General features: G+C 40.1%; 1 protein-coding gene across 6 annotated transcripts in view; it reads right to left on the bottom strand.

Moving 5' to 3' along the window:
• The window catches only part of TFEC (transcription factor EC), a 127,046-nt gene that overhangs the window by 38,816 nt on the left and 67,856 nt on the right, over window positions 1–20,374 (bottom strand). For 4 of the 6 annotated variants that reach the window (XM_075929346.2, XM_075929364.2, XM_075929371.2 and 1 more), the window contains 2 exons: window positions 12,086–12,337; window positions 10,161–10,247 (listed from right to left, as the gene is read on the bottom strand). In XM_075929346.2, coding sequence (XP_075785461.2) covers window positions 10,161–10,247; window positions 12,086–12,337 — 339 coding nt within the window. Of the gene's footprint in view, window positions 1–10,160; window positions 10,248–12,085; window positions 12,338–12,950; window positions 13,552–20,374 lie in introns of those variants that run through there. The other 2 variants (XM_006122534.5, XM_089779243.1) reach the window with 2 other exon arrangements.

The raw sequence follows: 20,374 nt of genomic DNA, 5'->3' as shown, positions 1-20,374 counted from the left end.
GAGGTCCCTTGCCAGGACCCCACCCATTGTGGTTGCCATCCTTGATTTGCCATTCATTCAAAACAACCTCCATGCAGCCCTTATGAAGGGCTTCACTGGAACAGAGAGCTATGAGCCAGCCTTCCACACTATGAATGAATTTCACACACAAAATCCTTTTCAGACTGATATTACTCATGAAAAATGCTACTAAACATTTGTTTTGACAGCTTGGTAACAAACAGGAGAGAATGTTCTCTCTTAACTAACTACATTATTGGTTCTATGCATTTTAGAGACTCAGTTTCTAGCCCAGTACTTTATCTTTTTTATTCTAAGATTAGTATCTTATGATCCACATGCTTTATTTATTTTTAAACTAAAAATGATTGAAGAAAGACAAAGAAAATATTTCCTCACCAGTTTTATTTTTGAAGAGTCTGTAAGTTCCACAATAGCAATAGTTTGGGCTTTCTCCTTCATTTTTCTCTTTCATTAATCTTGTAAACAATGCCCAAGAGGGCTAAGCTGAAGCCTATGTACCAAGGTGAACTTTGATTCTTCCTTGGACTTTAAGACTAATCTGGTGTAGAATGTGATTGACACAGCATTCACACTGATGTTATGCATCTTTTACAAATTACCCACATAGTAAGTAGAGAGGGCTGTTAATATTTACTCTAGCCCTTTCCCTAGAATGATTTTGAACCTGAGCAGTTTATGAAAATTGCCAAATACTATCACTGCATACTTACTGACAATTACCCATACAATATGCAGCACCGGTCTATCCTTTATTCTGTGAATCTTATAAAGAAAAGATACCTGCCTGAATTATTATAGTAGTTGTTAAATAGAGTACTTACAGAAATAGTCTACCTGATATTTTTTCTGTCTAGTTTCTAGGAATGGGACAGTCACTTTTTGTAATCCATCCAAATACCAAATGGTAACCATCAGTACTTGACAAATAATTAATATAAATACAAATTATTAATGCTATGATGAGCAATTACGACCTCAAAGACCTTGTGATAGCAATGGGATTTTGCAGATAGATAGCATTGTGCATTCATCAATAAATAGAATCTCCATACTGTCAAAAGCATAGTTCAGAGAGATTTAATGAGAGTTTTTTATCTATTGCTGTTAACGTAATCATAAAAATTATAGATGGTTAATGGACTATCAGGTCATCTAATCCATAACCTGGTCAGGAAAAGATAATTCCTTATGGAACATTCCTATTGCTTTGCAGGTTATCAACATCACAAGGAGTAGCTTGGACAGAACCGGTGGGCAAGTGACAATTTGCTTAATTAGTTGTTTCCCTGTAAGAGCTACAAGGCTCGTCTATATCCTTTCCTCCAGTGGTTGCAGGCCCCTGAGAGATTGTAGCTACCTATCTCTATCAAGCTGAATCAATTCTTACAGACTACCTAGTGAGATGTTCCATTACACGAGCTGTTCTTTTCTGCACGGCTATGTCTACACTGGCCCCTTCTTCGGAAGAGGCATGCTAATTTCTAACTTTGGAATAGGGAAATCTGCGGGGGATTTAAATATCCCCCGCGGGATTTAAATAAACATGGCCGCCGCTTGTTTTCCGGCTTGGGGAAAAGCCGGAAAAGAGCGTCCAGACTGGCGCGATCCTCCGGAATAAAGCCCTTTTCCGGAGGATCTCTTATTCCTACTTGCAAGCAGGAATAAGAGATCCTCTGGAAAAGGGCTTTATTCCGGAGGATCGCGCCAGTCTGGACGCTCTTTTCCGGCTTTTCCCCAAGCTGGAAAAAAAGCGGCGGCCATGTTTATTTAAATCCCGCGGGGGATATTTAAATCCCCCATGGATTACCCTATTCCAAAATTAGAAATTAGCATGCCTCTTCCGAAGAAGGGGCCAGTCTAGACGTAGTCCACATGTGTATTATCACCTTGTGAAGGAGTGTACCTAACCTTTGCAGCTCCCTGCAGAAGGCATGGCAGACCTAATACAACCCACCCAAGAAACCACCAATACAGGAGAAAGGGTGCACAAAATGTAAATCCTCAAGGCCTACCAACAGGGGCCTCACTGGTACAGCCATCTTGGAAACTACAGAGACCTACTATCAACAGCTAAATCAGAGCCTAGCAGGCTGTAGATCAGTCCCTGGCTGGAACAAGAGGATTAAAGAAGCATACTTCTCTATGGTTATAGGAGTATAGGAGGAACAGCCAGGGTTTATTGCTGGCTGCACTTGTGTAGCTGGGTATGCAGGGAAAGAAGGATCTGAGAACTAAGGGTGAACATAAAGAGGACTAGCAAAGTAGCAGCAACAAGTTGAATTGAGTATTATCTGGTTGTTGATTATTAGGTTCCTGGCTTGGACCTGGAGTAATGGCTTAGCCTAGGTGCTTCAAGAAATGGGCAAGACTCACTTGGAAGCCCAAAAGAAAGATTAAATTTAAAGGACCTAGCACTGATGCTGAAGATCTTGGAGAGAGCACACAGACCCTTAAATCCCAACAGAGATTTTTGGCTACAAGTCCCGAGGTAGACTTGTAGCCAAAACTGTAGAATTGATAGAATAATTCAAAATATTTGATGTATTAAAGCATTTTTATTCATGAATATTTTTAGCAAACACTTTTTGTTGTTCTCATGAGAAGAAGTCATTTTCCGTAATCAGTGAACAAGCTATATTGATTCAATATGTCTAGGTCATATGGTTTGGAAGAATTATACTCCTTCATTTAGGGAATAGAAACAATCATGCTTTTGGAATAAGCACTTATAATTACCAATTCAAAATGTGCTTTCTACTAGTATTCTCCAGTATTTACTTATAATTTGCTATGTTCAAGAAATAGTACTGCTAGCAAACTCACTGACTAGCATATTCACAGAAAAAAATGTACATTAAAAAAGAACACATTCAAATTGTGAAGGAATATTCAGACTTTTTGTTGACCACTAGAGGTGGTAAAAAATGACACTTTTTTCCATTTAAAAAGAAATTCTCTCTCAAGTTCTTCTGGCAGAGCTAGTCGGCATTGTATGGATAATTAAATATTCATTGAGAAAGAAAGAAAGAAAGAAAGAAAGAAAGAAAGAAAGAAAGAAAGAAAGAAAGAAAGAAAGAAAGAAAGAAAGAAAGAAAGAAAGAAAGAAAAGGTGACTCTATAGACTAATAGTTAAGTCACTCAGCGCTGATATAAGAAATTTGGGTTCATCTCCCTAGATTCAGAGAAAGGACCTGAATTTGCATTTCTTTAGGTGAGTGCACTACCCCAGTTACTAGAATTCTGGCTGCTCTTTGGTGGGTTTCTCTTTTGTGCTTTTTCATGAAGATATTCAAAAGGTCCAATTTTTTTGTACTGGACTGAAAACATTCAAAATCTTTATTTTTTTTAAGTTAGAATTCTTGTCTTCCAGCCAACCCCACTTAGTACTTTATTGGTGAAACTCAGGCCCTTGCATAATGGTTTGGGTTAGATAAGAATCCAAATGCCAGGGTATTAATCTTCTAATTCTTTTGATGTAAGGTTTGCTGGAAATTGTGTAAAGTAGAAGCCATTAAAAAGTCAATATTCATCAGCAGCTGACACACAGCAGTTGTCTACAATGCTGCAGCTATTTCTTAAACTATTAGTATCAGTGGTGTTTTGGATATCACTGTATAATAACTATTTGCAAATAACAACCTTTACAGAGAGACCATGTTCTTAGCAAACTAACAGAAAAGTCATCCCATGAATTTTGGAAGAAACATATAGTAACACAAACAAAAGCCATGGTTAGTGGTAGCTAAGATAACATCACGACATCTCAATTGACCCAAAACCTGAAAAGTTTGGAAATAAAAAGTCTCTTGCATTTCTTGACATTTTCACATTTTCTGATGTACTGTCCATAACAAACTCCACAAGGCTTTCATTTCCATTTCCAACAGATACCAAAAGCAATGTGTTCCCCAACTTCATCAAACTTGCACTTTGATGCAAAATCTGAAGCGTAAAGTCATATACTTTACATCAACAGATATCTGGGGGTATGTCTACACTACCCCGTTAGTTCGAACTAGCGGGGTAATGTAGGCATTCCGCACTTGCAAATGAAGCCCGGGATTTGAATTTCCCGGGCTTCATTTGCATAAGCGGGGAGCTGCCATTTTTAAAACCCCGCTGGTTCGAACCCCGTGCAGCGCGGCTACACGGGGCACGAACTAGGTAGTTCAAACTAGGCTTCCTAGTTCGAACTACCGTTACTCCTCGTGAAATCGGGGAGATGACAGGTTCCAGGAGGCCCTGCAGGAGAGCTTCCACCCTGAGGAGCCCACAGAGCCACCCCAGTCCTCCCCATTTGGGGCTCGTGCCCCATTCCTCCCTCACCTCCTTCCACTTACCCCTCCCTAGCCCCCCTTTCTGATGTACAAAATAAACGACACTGGGCCAGGTGTTCAAAAATAGAAACTCTCTTTATTTAACAAAACTGGGGGTCGGGGAGATTAACCTCTGGGGAGACTGGGAAAAGGAGGTAGGAGAGGGGAGAGAGAGGGTGGAAGAGGGGAGGGGGAAACCTGGGAGGAGGGAGCTGGAAGGGGGAAGACAGGGGAAGAAGGAGGAGAGGAAGTATAAAACTATGGTACGCCATATCTTCAGTACTGTGTACAGATGTGGTCTCCTCACCTCAAAAAAGATGTTTTGGCCTTGGAAAGGGTTCAAAAAAGGGCAACTAAAATGATCAGGGGTTTGGAATAGGTCCCATATGAAGAGAGGCTAAAGAGACTGGGACTTTTCAGCTTAGAAAAGAGGAGACTGAGGGGGGATATGATAGAGGTCTATAAAATCATGAGTGGTATGGAGAGGGTGCATAAAGAAAAGTTCTTCATTAGTTCCCATAATATAAGGACTAGAGGACACAAAATGAAATTAATGGGTAGCAGGCTTCAAACTAATAAAAGAGGGTATGTCTACACTACCCTCCTAATTCGAATTAGGAGGGTAATGTAGGCATGCCGCAATTGCAAATGAAGGCCGGGATTTGAATTTCCTGGGCTTCATTTGCATAAGCCGGGCGCCACCATTTTTAAATCCCCGCTCGTTCGAACCCCGTGCAGTGCGGCTACACAGGGCAAGAACTAGGTAGTTTGAACTAGGCTTCCTAGTTCGAACTACCGTTACTCCTCGTGGAATGAGGAGTAACGGTAGTTTGAACTAGGAAGCCTAGTTCGAACTACCTAGTTCGTGCCCCGTGTAGCCGCGTTGCACTGGGTTCGAACGAGCGGGGATTTAAAAATGGCGGCGCCCCGCTTATGCAAATGAAGCCCGGGAAATTCAAATCCAGGGCTTCATTTGCAAGTGCGGTATCCCTATATTACCCCGTTAGTTCGAACTAGTGGGGTAGAGTAGACATACCCAGAAAGTTCTTCTTCACAAAGCAAATAGTCAACCTGTGGAACTCCTTGCTGTAGGAGGCTGTGAAGGCTAGAACTATAGCAGAGTTTAAAGAGAAGTTAGATAAAGTCATGGAGGTTGGGTCCATGGAGTGCTATTAGCCAGGGGGTAGGAACGGTGTCCCTGGCCTCTGTTTGTGGAAGGCTGGAGATGGATGGCACGAGACAAATGGCTTGGTCATTGTCTTCGGTCCATCCCCTCTGGGGTACCTGGTGTTGGCCGCTGTTGGGCCAACAGGCTACTGGGCTAGATAGACCTTTGGTCTAATCCAGTATGGCCGTTCTTATGTTCTTATGTTCTAAGCTCAGAGCTCAGGGTCGGGGGTCTCACTGGACCAACTTGATTTTCATGCAAACCTGCTCCTGGGTTCACATGTGGCCTTTGGTGGCCAGGCTGACATCTATCCTGCCCTAGACGGCCACTTGCCTAGTGCGGAGATTGTGGACGTTGGAAGCCTCCCCCCAAACCTGGATGAGGCCCACGATCTCCGCACTAAACTAGGCGGGCACCCGCCTGTTGCGGCCCCGAGCAGGCTCCTGGGAGCTGCCAGCCTGGTCCTGGGAAGAGGTGGAGGGCTGGGTGGCAGCGGGTGGCTGGCTCATGCCGTGCCAGGTGCAGGGTCTGCTGGCTGGGTGCTGGCAGGCTTGCACATGGCACGGGCACCGTAGCCAGACCATGCCCCTTTAAGGGCTCCAGGGCCGGGAGGGAGGCAGAAGAGTTTCCCTCACTTGGCCCAGAGTGGCCACCAGGGCAAGCTGGGAAGGGCTAGCCTCCAACTAGTTCAAATTAAGTGGCTACACAGCCCTTAGTTCGAACTACTTAATTCGAACTAGGTATTAGTCCTCGTAGAAAGAGGTTTACCTCATTAAGCGCTCCGCTAGTTAGAATTAAGTTCGAACTAGAGGTTTGTATGTGTAGCGCCTATGAAAGTTAATTAACTTTATAGAGTAGACATACCTGTACTGATTAATTGTTCTGTGTCCTGATCTTTATTTTCGTTAGTGATTAAAAAAGTTGATGATAAAAGATAACTGATGTTGTGATACAATGAAATTAGACTTAATTTCATCAAAACCAGGATGACCGGCTGCTTTGGCATGGATGGATCTGCAATGAGTACCTACAGCAGGGATGGGGAATCTCTGGCATACCAGCCACATACAGTTTATCAGGATTAGCCGCTAGTGGGCTGCCAGATGCTTTGTTTACCTGAGTGTTCACCAGCATGGAGCCCTGCAGTTCCCAGTGGCTGTAGTTCACCATTCCTGGCCAATGGGAGCCACAAGAAGTGGAACAGAAAGACACTATGTTAATGGGAGACACTCTCCCATCAACTACCTTACTCTTCTCAGGGAGCTGGAGTACCAGAGTCAACCAGAGAGCACTCTGAAAGCAAGTTAGTGGGTCTTTACTAGACCCCCTGAATCACCACTGCTTTATCAATCGCAGCAGTGCCGATGTACTGGTAAATGACATGGGCTAAGAAAAAGTAGGGAAAAAAATGGTCTATGGGTTAACCTGTGAAACCAAAATTCACTGAAAGAATTACCTTTACCTTGAAGCCTAATAATCTGGGTTCTAGCAGTATGTAAAGCTACTGAGGAACAAACCATAGACAATGTGTTCCAGAACTGAGGAACAACAAACCATAGACAATGTGTTCCAGAACTGAGGAACAACAAACCATAGACAATGGCACATCTGCACAAATCTAAAGTGTGTCTATAGAGGCAGTGTTGACAGCCATTGAACTAAACTATAAATCCTTTATATGAAGGAAACCACTTTAAGCCAGGAGATGCTGCAGCAGCTATATCTCTAGAAATGCTTCTGTAAATCTCAGCTGCTGCAGTGGAGAATAAAGAGAGAGTAGACCACTGAGGCAATGTCTATACTGCACCCTTCTTCTGCAAAAGCTTCTGCAAAAGAAGCGCGGAGTAGGGGCCGTTTTTGCACAAGAGGCTTGTTTGTGTAGACAGCTCCTTTTTACCCAAAAACCCCCTCTTGCACAAGAGCTGTTCTTCCTCATTTTTTCAGGAAGAATGGCTCTTGTGCAAGAGGGAGTTTTGCACAAAAAGGAGCCGTCTACACAACTCCTTTTTGCACAAAAGCCTCTTGCACAAAAACGGCCCCTAATTAATTATGCAAATGAAGCGTGGCAATATTCTACTCTACGCTTCATTTGCATAAGCTTTTGCAGAAGAGGGGTGCAGTATAGACATAGCCTAAGTGATCCAGTCCCACAATCACTAGGACAGAGGTAGGCAGCCTGCGGCCCGAGGGCTACATGTACCCCATTAGGCTTCTACGTGTGGGCCACAAGACATTTTGTTTACTGTTGCCCTCACACAGGGTTGCCAGATTATGCTGGTTTTTGTCTGTATAGTTTTTTCCTACCAGTATTACAAAAGTGACATGCACTTAAAACAAGAGCATGTGAAGTGAGGTGTGTACTGATTGCACATCACATTGTGAAAGCTGTGCGCTCCCTCTGTATCCAATCAAAGTACTGTTATGGCACAGTTGCCACATGCCTCAAATTTTATGTACACAAGTGCACTTAGCAAAACTACCCTATCCCAGGAGACCATATTGGTTACAAAAATCTTTTGGTCCATTGAGAGGAAGGAGGGACACTCATGCAACCCACTCACTAGCCTAGGTTGCCCCTCACTGACCTAGGGCCTAATTCTGATCTGACAACACTGTAAGAGTTAAGTCAGGCATTTGTGAAGAAGCACAGGAGAAAGCACAAGGATTCTCCCACACTATTCCTTGTGAGCTTGTGCAAGAGACTGGGTACAACTGAAGTCTCTCTGCTTGGGGGCACAAAGATGATACATAATATGAAAGATACTTGCCTCATGTGGAAAACTGAAACCCCTGAGGTTTTAATCTTGGCTGCTGCCTCATCCCTGTCCATGGGACATCTTTTTTATAACATGGACCAAATGCAGAGGGATGTTTTAATTCAAGAAAATAATATAGTCCTCTCCTTTACTTGATGCTGGCCACAGGGTCTGAAGAGATCAAGAACTGTCATCTTTGCAACCTTACTGAACAGGACTCATCTCTCTATCCTTCCTTTGCTCTGTTCAATGTTCATTTCACTGCTACTGCACTGTGATTATTTAGACTTTGGAGACTGGGCTGGAGGCTTGAGAAATCCTACAAAATCTTGAGTCTATCCGGTCAAAAGTCTGGGATGAAACACGTTTAGTGAGGACTGATTCTGTCATGTGTTTCTGTTAGCGTAAACCTCTCAAAGGGGGCAGAGCCATGGCCTGCCCTCCCTCCATATTGACGCCTGCAGCAGTCCAAGTGCTTCATGGGAAGCAGGCTGTAGCATCCTAAAGGACACACAACTGGCTGTTCAAAAAGAGGTGGTGCCTCTCTGGTCTCTCAGTATCTCCAAGAGGGGACAGCTGGTAAGTGGCAGTGTTTGGCCCTGAGAAGTTGCAGCATTGTCAAACAGTATAAATAAGAGAAAACTCAAGTCCATAGTGTTTGACATGAGAGTAGCCATAGACACTGCACAGACTGTGTGAACATCATGACTAAAGCTAAACATTAATGAGCCTGGAATTAGCATAATGAAAATTCTTCAGTTTTACAGGATTCCAATGCTGGTTGAAAACTCACTTTTTACAGAGGCTTTTACTCTCTCGCTGTCCATCCCTTCATACCATCTTGCTCCTCCCATGCATCAGATTGATCTGAGTGACAGTATTAACTCTGCTTATCAAGGAGTTCTGTAAAGTGTTCTGCATATTTACCTGATACATTCTGTAAAGTGTACTGTCAAGTGTTCTGCATATTTACAACTCTGTATAAAATAGTAATTTGAGCTCTGTACTGCCATATAGAAGTTTGAACATTTACCATAGGATCTAATTGCCAATCTGGCACTATAATTTTGAAGGTGAAGTCTGGAAATAAGGATCACAACATGAGTTGGGGCTGAGAGGAGAAATCTGATGATATCAAGTAAAGTCTCAAAATATTTTTCCAAATACACAATGCTCTATATTATTTACTACCCAATTTTTATCCACTTTTCTCTCTCAAACTTGTCACTCTCTTTCCACAAACTTATAACATATTTGACAATAGAAAAAACTGTTCAGCAGAGTTTTTAAAAATTGAATCTAATGGTTCAGTATTATTATTCAGATAATACTACACCTTGTATGAAAATACTATCATCTCACTGCTAATAATTACTCCAGTTCGGAGCTGTTTACCAATATTAGAGAGTCTGTACAAAGGCCTTTGCAACCAGTTGAGCCCATCCCACCTTCTCTCACTTCAGAGGAGGGTGTAGGAATAGCTGCTACATCAAGGATCTCTGAACTTCTTGCATGCTGTCTGAGGTATCAGAAGAAGACTTTATACCAATTTTCATGAATCTATTTAGTCTTAAAACCCCTGCATAGGGGTATTAAGGACCTGAAACTATGATTCCATCCTTCAGGGTCTACAATAACAGCTATAGAGGAACTCTGTTGGAACCCTCTGTCCTTATCCTGGCCACATCCTGAGGCTGTGGATTCCCTCAACCCCTATGGCATTTCCTGGCAGAAAGACAAATAACTGAGGAGAATGGGAAGGAAATTTCACTGCTTGACAATCCTGCTTATTCCCCCAGGATGTAGTTTACAATTCAAGTCTATATCACAAATGTATAATACTAATAGCAGGATGAAAGTCCATAAAATACTTACAGTTCTTTGTACTATACTTACACTTAGTAGTGTAGCTTCGGAGCAACCTTTCCCTTCATCATTAAAACTTGATTCCATATTGATGATGTCATCAATAACCTCCTCCATCTAAGGAAATAATATTTTTAAACTATTAATGATGATCCATATTTTGATTCTATGAAACTAAAGAGAGAAATAAACTGCAGACAACAACAGTGAGTTTAAAAAAAGATCAAATTCTTAAGTCTCATACAAAATCTACCATCTGTGCAAGATTTTCATATATATTAGTTCCCATGTGTAAAGCGAAAGTGGTTGTGGTTCATTAAGTTACTTTTTTTTCCCTGAATACCAACAGTTCTTTACCCATTCCCCCTTTCTGAGCCTACCACTTTGTCACACCAAGATCAGATGTCAGGAGGGCTGTGGGTAACTAGCAACCATCAATCCAAACCCCTCTCAAGTGTGTCATATCCGTAACACATTTGTCTACTGGTCCAGGAAGGCTGCCAGGAATCTGTGGTTGTTCAAGAATCCGGGTCACTCATACTGAAGCATATAATGCTGCTGCCAAAATTCAGCAGGCTGAGTAATGTGTTTTGAAGCACACAAATTGACGACACCTCAGCTTGGGTATATCCAAAACAACCTGTCTGATCCTAGCCAGAATCAGAAACATATGACACTGATAAATAAGTAAACTGAAAAATATGTTAAAATACTTTTTGAAACCTCAATATAGAGTCAGCTTGAGTTTTGACTAACAGTGTAGATTGGTTCACAAATGTTTTAAATCCTTAAAGCAGTCCTGAAGAAGGCCCCTTAGTCAAACATGGTTGCTAATTAAATTGTGAATATGTAAGAGTCATTCATGTTAGGAGACTCTACACAAAGGGAGTTATTAAGGGAACTGTAAATGAAGAAGCTATGAGGAGATGCCTGCACACCCTATGCTCCCACATGTCAGCTACCATGAAAGGCCACAAATGGGGCAATCCAGTGAAGTTTATGTAGCTCTGCTGGCTCCAATACTCTATGCAACTGGCACTGGAAGTCTCCAGTCACTACAGCAGCATGCCCAGAGAGAGGGGAACTAGATGGCAGCTTCCCTCATTATTGGTTCTACATTAGGATACAAGATTCCGCCTCCTTTTACATTCCACCAACATAGACTTCAACTACTCAAGAATATGTAGATTGAAATGCATCCACACCATACTCATAAGAGTCTTTTTTGTTCTATTTAAATACCATCATGAGATTAACCTACCCCCTTTCTTATGCCATTGGGTGAATTTTCCTTTTGCTAGTAGGCAACATCTCTTGAAATCTACTGAAGGCCTCCTGAAAACTTATATCTGAGTGTACAAGATGTACAGACCAAGTCCTCAGCTGATGTAAAGAGATGTCACTTCACTGAAGTCAATGGTGGAGCTGAAGTCAATGGAACTACGCTGATTTACAACAGCTTAAGATTAGACCCACATAAAATATAGCAATTAACTGAAAAGTCAATGAGCAAATTTAGTCTGATCTGGTGTTTAATGTTACTATATAGTATATTTGAAATAACATTTTTAGACTTCCATTTGACAGGGGCTTGGTTTTCATATCTAGGCACATATTCAAAAAATGGAGAGTAATATATTACTGTCATACTTCGACTTTGCTATCTTTCTGAAAATACAAAATATCTTGATGTGCCCTGAAAGTTGAAGTCTCTGATTCCATACGCATCTATTTACATACACTTCAGCTGGACTGTTTCTTTAAGCACAGAGTACTCAGCTGAATGAAGGTTGCAAAGCCAGACCATAAGAAAGGGAACACTGATGCGCTGCAGAAAAGAACTGGTACATATCTATTTAAGTATTATCCACAAATCATATATGATGTACAAGATAACCTCCATTCTCCCATACTTTTCCTAAGCCCTGCCTATATCTTAAACCTATACGTCATACCACATTTTCATGATGTCCTCCAAGAGCCAATAATTTGGTAACCGGACTGTCTGGAGCACCGATATCGCTGACAGGAGGCATGTGTCCGTTTCTTAGTATGGGTGTAGCTCCTGCAGGCTGGACTGTGTGACAGTGGGACAGTGCAAGGGTCTGGCTGGAGAGCTTGGTGTCAAGTGTCAGGTATTGTTTCACTTGATGTTTCTGGCTCTGCTGAATGTGGTATCTAGACTGATTTTCCAAGTGTGTTTGCACCTGTGAGGAAAAGGAAATAATTTTCAAAGTTTATACTTACAAAAACAAATATTTATATATAATGTTGCTTTAGAATGTAACTGTGGAGAAGAACATACAAGGCTAGAACTTCAGTGGGAGTAGATAGACACAGCTCCATTAAAGTCAATGGAGCTATGCTGACTTAAACCAGGTGAAGATCTGGCCCTTAAATCAGCATTCCAGAATTATTATGAATCTCAACTTTTTGGTAGATTTCACTCTCTTAGATATTAAATAGATATTTCACAAACCGTTGTCCACCCCAATACACTTTATAGTTGTATTATTAGTTTAAATGATGGGAGGGGATAAAAGAGTAGAAATACAATCACTATACATAATCTTGAGAATACAGAGTAAATGTGGTACATCTCTTTCCTATTTTCAAACTTGTGGTTCATTTCTAATTGAAAATACTGATGTGCAAAAACTGGCAATCATATGATTAAATATGTATGCACAATAAAGCATAAATATTGTTTTATAAGTGTCACATGAATAAAAGGATTCTAAAACATGCAACTCTAATTGTTCGAGCAAGTAAACAGTAGCATTCATTCATCAAATCTCATAATATATTTGCTTAGCTCACCTTGTAGTAAGAGCAGTCTGTTAAATGAGGCATTTTTGTATTTTTGCAAAGTAAAAAACAATGCAGTTCCAAATACAATCCTAGATGGATACTAACCAACCCAAAACCATACCATTTCTCTTACAGGCTCCACTTGAAGAATGACAATTTTTGAAGACGATGGGATTTTATAACTAAGTGGTCATGCCAAAAGAGCTAATTGAGTAAGACTGTAGGCCATCCTTTAATTGCATAGATTGACAGTTACTACTTCAAACGGGTCCCATTTCAGATCACTGTCACATTCCTGCAATTCAACCACCACAAGAAAACTACGCACACAAACTGTACTGTCAATTCAGCCCTGTGGCTCTCTTTCTATGATACGGTATGACTAGTCACAATTTTCTTGTAATCAATTTTCTTCAAGTGGCCTTTGTACAGACATGTTTAATACTCCTTACACAATAGTAAATCTTGCTTTGCAGCCCTTATTTTCTCTATTTTTTCATTCCATTTAGTAAGCTTCTTTTTATTTCCCTCACCATACATCAGCATAGACAAACAGTCTATAAAAAGTGTTTTGCATTTAAATTAGCTATGTTTTAGTACAATATTGTTGCGCTTATTTTATTAATAGTGTTATACTGGTACTTTTAGAATTATTTTAATTGTAGTTCCCATAAACTAAGTCATATAAAAACATTAAATTTTGCAATAACAAATATACATATTGCTATTGGATACATGATACAGACTTTAAAGACGCTAAATAACATTTTAGCAGAACATTAGTGTAAAATATTAAAAATGCTATTTAAACAATCCTATAATTTAAAGTTATGAATATATATGTTCTATTCATAGCTACCATATATATATATATATATTGTAATCACTTAATTAACAAGAAATATTCAGATGAGACCATTGTGATCGTCTGGTCTGGCTGCCTGTGAAACACAAGCCATGCAACTCCCCCAGAATAATTTCTAGAGCAGATTATTTAGGGAAATAAACCATTTAATCTCATCACTGATGGAGAATTCACCACAAACCTTGGTAAATTGTTTCAATAGGTAATTACACTCATGGTTAAAAATGTATGCTTTATTTCTAGTCTAAATTCAACTTCCAGCCATTGGATCATGTTATATCTTTCTCTGTTAGACTGAAGAGCCCAATATTAAATATTTGTTCCTGTAATGGGGTTTACAAACCCTAATCAGAACATAAGCAGAGGAAAGAGGAGAGGATTCCCCACTGACAGCAACCAGGCTGAACACACTGGTAAAGCTTCTAGAGACGCGCGTCCGCAGCTAAGTCCAATAAAGACACAAGCCCAGCTACAAAGGAAGACAAACAGAGAAAAGGGAGGCAGAAGGACCCGAGATGATGGAGGAGCTACAAACCTAGGCTGACTCCAGGGAACTGATAGAGAATTAAAGAAAGACTGCAAGCCCTGAAGCTTAAGGGCTGACTGAGTCATTTTATGTTAAATTGATGGACTGAGCTAATTTCACCAAAAGGAGCCAGTCTGGTGAAAGATGGAACATTAAAAAGGGGATTACATATTGAGTCTTTAACAGTTCTCCATGCAAGTACTTATAAATCAAGCCATCCTGTAACCTTCTCTTTGTTATGCTAAATGATGGAATCCATTACTATAAGCCATGCTTTCTAATTCTTGCATCTTTCACATGGCTTTTGTGTTATAAAAGTTATCTGAGTTATCAACATCCTTCTTGAATCATGGACACCAGCACTGGACACAGTGTTCCGGAAGTGGCAGTATCAATGCCAAATACAGAGATAAAACAACCTCTATACTCCTATTAGAGATTCCTTTTTTATGCATCCCAGGATTGAATTAGCTCTTTTGGTCACAGCATCAGTGGGGAAACTTGTGTTCAGCTGATATCTACCATGGCCCTCGATTTTTTTTTAGTGTCTCTGATTCATAGAATAGAGTCCTCCATTGTGTAGATATGACTGACCTTCTTTATTCTAAGTATATACATTTTGATATATTAAAACACCTCATCTTTGTGTTCATCCAGTTTGCCAAGTGATCCAGATCACTCTGAATCAGTGATCTGTCCACTTCATTCTTTACCACTTATCACTGATGCTTTTATTGTTTTCTTCTTTGATTTTTGGGAAGATCAGTGAATATTTGTGACACCTTATTGCCAACTGGACCACCACTTCAATCTTTGTCATATTGCATTGTGATTTCCATAAACGAAAATCAGCTAGCATGGATTCAAAAGTCAGGTTCATCATCAATGTTTTTCTTGGATGGTTTTCCTTCTGTGGGAGCAACAGAGATCCTGACAATGTTGTAGCAGATGTTTTACAATCAGGAAAGCATTTAGAGTTCCTCTGATGGGTGCCATTTCAGGAGGGCAGGAGGGGACTGCAGCCATGCAAACTGGAGCACTGCATCTTCTTCTTCTTCCTCTTCCCCTCACTATGGGTACAGCTATACTGTGCGGTTTGTTTTCGAAGAAGGTATGAAAATTGAACTCGCATTTGCATAGCTTCTTCTGATTTTTTTCTGGAAGAGGATTTTCCAATATTTGGACCGTCTACATGGGGCCAAATGTCGGAAAAAAACCCTCTTTTGGAAGCCCCCTTATTCCTCATAAAACGAGGTGTACAGGGGGCTTCTGAAAGAAGGTTTTTTCCCCGATATTTGGCCCCATGTAGACGGGCCAGATATTGGAAAATCCTCTTCCAGAAAAAAAATCAGAAGAACATATGCAAATGCAAGTGCAATTTGCATACCTTCTTTGGAAAAACCCACAGTGTAGCCGTACCCTATCAGGGAGTAAGGGGAAAGTACACAGCTTGCATTACTTACTCCTCTGCTCTCTCCTCTCACCAGCTAGGAGTGAAAAGAATACACTGTGTACTTTGCCCTTGCTCCCTGATAACAATGTGCTTCTGGACCAGTAGAGGTTGCCTCCCATGTGTGTCTTTATTCTGCTCACAAAGCTCCAGAAGAATAGCTTTCTCCATGCTAAAGTTCTGGATGCACTGCCCTCAGGTCTGCATGATGATGTGATCCCACTGGTCTACCTAGAGGGCATCAGAGCTATAATGAGTGTACTGAGAAGCATCAGAGAGTTTGAGTCTGCCATTCTGGACTAAGCCTCCTTCTCCTCCATCATAAGCAGTTTAAGATGCCTTTGGGGGGGGGTCAGAAAACGCTTCCAAAATATCCACCAGTGTCTCACTGGCACGCTGCCAGTATCCTGATGCAGAAGTAAAAGCACAAACAAGAAAAGTTCTTTCAGAAGTGCCACCTCCATGTTGCTAGCTCCAATAGCTGGGAGTGCACTGACAAAATGATGACATGGTAGGTGGTATTGGCAGGTTGTTTAAAGTGCCTGATATGTTTAGGGTGAACAGTCACGTCTTCTCACAGTGCACTACGGTCAAAGGAAGAGTGACCAGGTGTTGGGTGAACAATAGGGGGACTGAGTTATGGTTGGTTTGACTCAGGTCTGCATGCTGCAGTGTGGATGCCAGAGCCCCAGGTTTGAGTCCAGGTTAGAAAATTCTTAACCGAGGTTTAACAATTGGTGTAGATGTACAAGGCTCTTTAACCCAGTGCCACTAGTGCTGGGTTTATGTTACAGTGTAGATATTCTCTGAGACTTGGTGCCATGGACATACCATTAGCAGGTCGAGCTTCATTTTCAAAAGTTTTAGGCACTTAGGCCCTTAGGCCCACTCGGCCAAGAACTATGCTGCAGCTGGGAATGAGCCTCCCAGGCCAGGCAGACAGATTGGAGCAATGGGGGTTCATGCTGGCATGCTAAAAGTAACGGTGTGGACACTGCAGACTGCAGCTTGGCTGGAGCCCGAGACCCACATTCACATGGCTGCTTTCAGTGCAGTAGCACAAGCCCCATTAGCACGAATGCATCTAGTCTGGACTGGCAGGTTCTTTCGCTGCTGCAGTATAGACATACACTAGGTGGCATGCAGCCTAGCAGACTTAACATTAGGAAGCTACGTGCTGTTTGGGTTCCCTATAAAGTTCATGGGATAAGTCAAGCACTTAAGAAAGGGACTTTCAGAAGCTAGACAGCTGAGCAAGGAGTGTATAAGCTGCCCACAAGTGAAATGTTGAGGTGAGGAGAGGGGCTTAGGCACCCAAATTACTGATCAGATGTGTTTTAACCACAAACCCACTCCTGAACTTGGGTACCTAATTAAGTCAGCTGTTTCATGTCGTAATAGTAAAAAATGTTTCTCACTCTCTCTTTTTGATCTGTCTTCAGTTCATGCTTGATACTTCTCTAACTATTGACCCACATTTCTCTCTGTCCCTGGTTATCTGCTGCATAAGCGCAGCTGCATCACCCTGTATTGGTCTGCTTTTTTGTGGTGGGTTCTGAAAGGTAGCAAGTCTTAGGCCGGTTCAAGGAGGCCTATGGGACCAAGTCCCATTGATGAGAAAGGCATTTCCCACCTCAGGGCCTCTGGGGCTTCATCTTGAGCTACGGCCCTGAGTTCTTCATTGGTTATGGAGTTGAGGCAGTGGTTAAATTGCTTTGAAAATTTTGACTGGCCAAAATTTCAGCACCTGGCAGATTTAGTCAGGGTGGAGAGGGATATGTGGTTCCTGAGCTCCAATTTTGACAATGTGCCAACATGATGGACTTTTACCAAGTATTTCTCTATTTAGGTGACAAAAATCACTAAGAAGGTGGGCTTTAATCCCAAATGGTTTTTTTAGACAAAAGTAAGAGAAAGATTTTCAAAAGCATCTAAGTAATTTAAGAGAGTAAGCTCTATTTTCTGCTTAGCTACTCCAGGCAGAGTTACATAATGAAATGGTCCAGATCCATTATCCCAAATCCAATCATCCAGAACACTGAAGGTATTAAAATCCATACCCAAAATCACAGCCTAATATCACAATTTAAGCTGAATCAAAACCTTGAATACCCAAACTCCCAAATTCTGGGGAAAGTTTAAGTCTTGTTTTTGAAATATCAGCTCACTTGTCATTCATATCTACTGCATTTCTAATTTATAAAGTCAGCTGAGTACAAATATAACCCTCTTAGCAGTTAGAGATTCAACTGCAAAAGTCTTGGTTACTTTCTAATTTGAGCACACATCTTGACTGTTGTAAATCTGTGGTAAAATTGTGTAATATACATTCTATTTCTGCACAAGTATAACATTTAGATTAAAAATCAAAGTAAAATTAGTATCTTACATAATGTCATAGCTAGAATCTCCAATTTGTTTATTTAATCGAAAAATAACCTGATTATTTGCTGTTGGGATTTTTCAATTGGAAAACAAACAATTTCTATGGTTTTTGTAGCACTCATGTTAAAAGTAAGAAAATCATTCAAACAAAATTAGTTTTAATGCAATCAAATTCAAAGTTACACAACTAAGCACAAGGAATGAAGGCTAAACCAATAGAACAGTGGGCTGTATTATAGAAAACAGTATCTCTGACCAGGATTTAGGGTAATAGTGAAAACACAACTCGACAGGAGATCCTAGTATGATGCTATGGGGAAAAAAAGAGCTATTGAGATCATTAGATGCAGTCAGTCGAAGAAGAGAGGTCATTTAAACATGATATATGGCACCAGTCAGTCCAGTACTGGAATACTGATTTCATTTTTAACATCCACATTTTTAAAAGTATGCTAAAAACTTCTAGAGGGTATAGATAAGAGACATACAATTAATAAAGGACTGGATAAAATGCCCTTCAGTGACAAACTTTTGAGAACCTAATCTAGTTAGTTTACAAATAAGAAGATTGAAAGGTGGATTGATTGAAGTGTAGAAATAATTTCACTTGGAGAAAATTAGCTCTTCAACTAATGAACTAAAACATGACAAGAACCAGTGGCTGAAAACTGAAACCCAACAAATTCTAATTGAAAAGAAGGCACACATTTGTAACAATCCAGGTTATTAATCATTAGAACAAACCAATGCAACAAACTTACAAAGGAAGTGATGGCTTTTCTATTTCTTGATGTATTCAAATAAAGACTAGATGCCTTTCTAGCAGATATGCTTCAGCCAAACACAAGTTACTGGAATCGATACAGGGGTTAATGGATGACATTTCACAGTTTGTAATATACAGGATATCAGATGAGATTATCTAATGTCCTTCTGAAGTTTACTCTATGAATCTCTAAATTTGGCTGCTTTACGGCTCCTTTTTCTTTGATTAAAAGAAATTCTGAATTTTCAGCACAGCATTAAAACTGAAAGTCCTGTAATACAATCGCTGGATTAAATTCACTCTTGTTATAGTGGATTCAACTCAATGGATTTCACTATAGTTTTCCTGCTTGCGTAAAAGATCAATGTACTACCATATTTTTAACTATTTGTGAAATAAACTTCTCAGGTGGTAATAACAGCTATGCTGATGGGAACACCCTAATCACTATTTGACAGGAATACAAATGTTCAACTGCAACTATTCTAGTTATAGGATTTCATGTTCTTCCAATCTTAGTACTAGAAAATAATCTCTGAATTACGACTTCTTTGTTAATAAAATATTCTGTAAGAACCTGAAGCTGTAATTTCATTTTAAGATAAGTGCAACAGCAACATAAACTATTATTATTTTTCTGTGAGTTTTCAAGTAGCTTTCAGAAAGATAGCATATTTGATGATGCCTTTCCTAACTGCTAGCAGCACCAAATATACATTGTTTATTTGTCCTGATCATCTTGTTAAACTTGTTAAGCTTTATTAAAACAGCAAGTATTTGTCACACTGTTTCATACCAAAATTACATTTCAATTAAAGTTAACAATAAAACAATTTTATTCTATCTAAAATGTATCACCAAATAATGTTGTTGCTCGTCTTAGGGCTTCTGTCAACGTATGTGTGATGATGTCAATTATTCAAGTTAAACACAGTAATTAATTATTTTATGTAAAATTCTGTTGATTGGAACTTTGATCTGACTATGAGAGACCTTTTCTATTAATATGCATGAAGAGAGATTACAAAAGAAAAAGACATCCAGTCTGGCAATCCATAACTGTGTTTAGCTGATGCCATATAGCAGCTTTCAAGTTAAAACAAAATTCTCATGTGACTCTAATGAATTATTTTTCATCCTGTTTAACCTTTTGACATCATATTCATCAAGAAGTTGTGAATGTTCTTTCAAGGGTGAAGAGACTTAAAAAGTGTGTTTTTTAAGGTTTTTCACAAAGGCCACATCTTTGACAATTGCTACTGTCTTCTCTATTTTGGTATCTCTATGTCCTAAAATAACTCTGACAGCTACAAATGGAAGGGGAAGAATTCTAAAATTCTCTATCATGGCTGTCAGTCATTATTAGAACCATGGTATAAATTTAATAAAAAACTTTTTAAAAAATCAGCTATGAAGAAATCTATTAACTTTTGCCATTTAT

This window comes from Pelodiscus sinensis, chromosome 1 (assembly GCF_052426305.1).
Source record: "Pelodiscus sinensis isolate ZL-2025 chromosome 1, ASM5242630v1, whole genome shotgun sequence".
Classification (NCBI taxonomy): domain Eukaryota; kingdom Metazoa; phylum Chordata; order Testudines; family Trionychidae; genus Pelodiscus; species Pelodiscus sinensis.
Note: the sequence above shows the minus strand (reverse complement) of the source record. Positions and strands in the feature narration are given on the sequence as shown.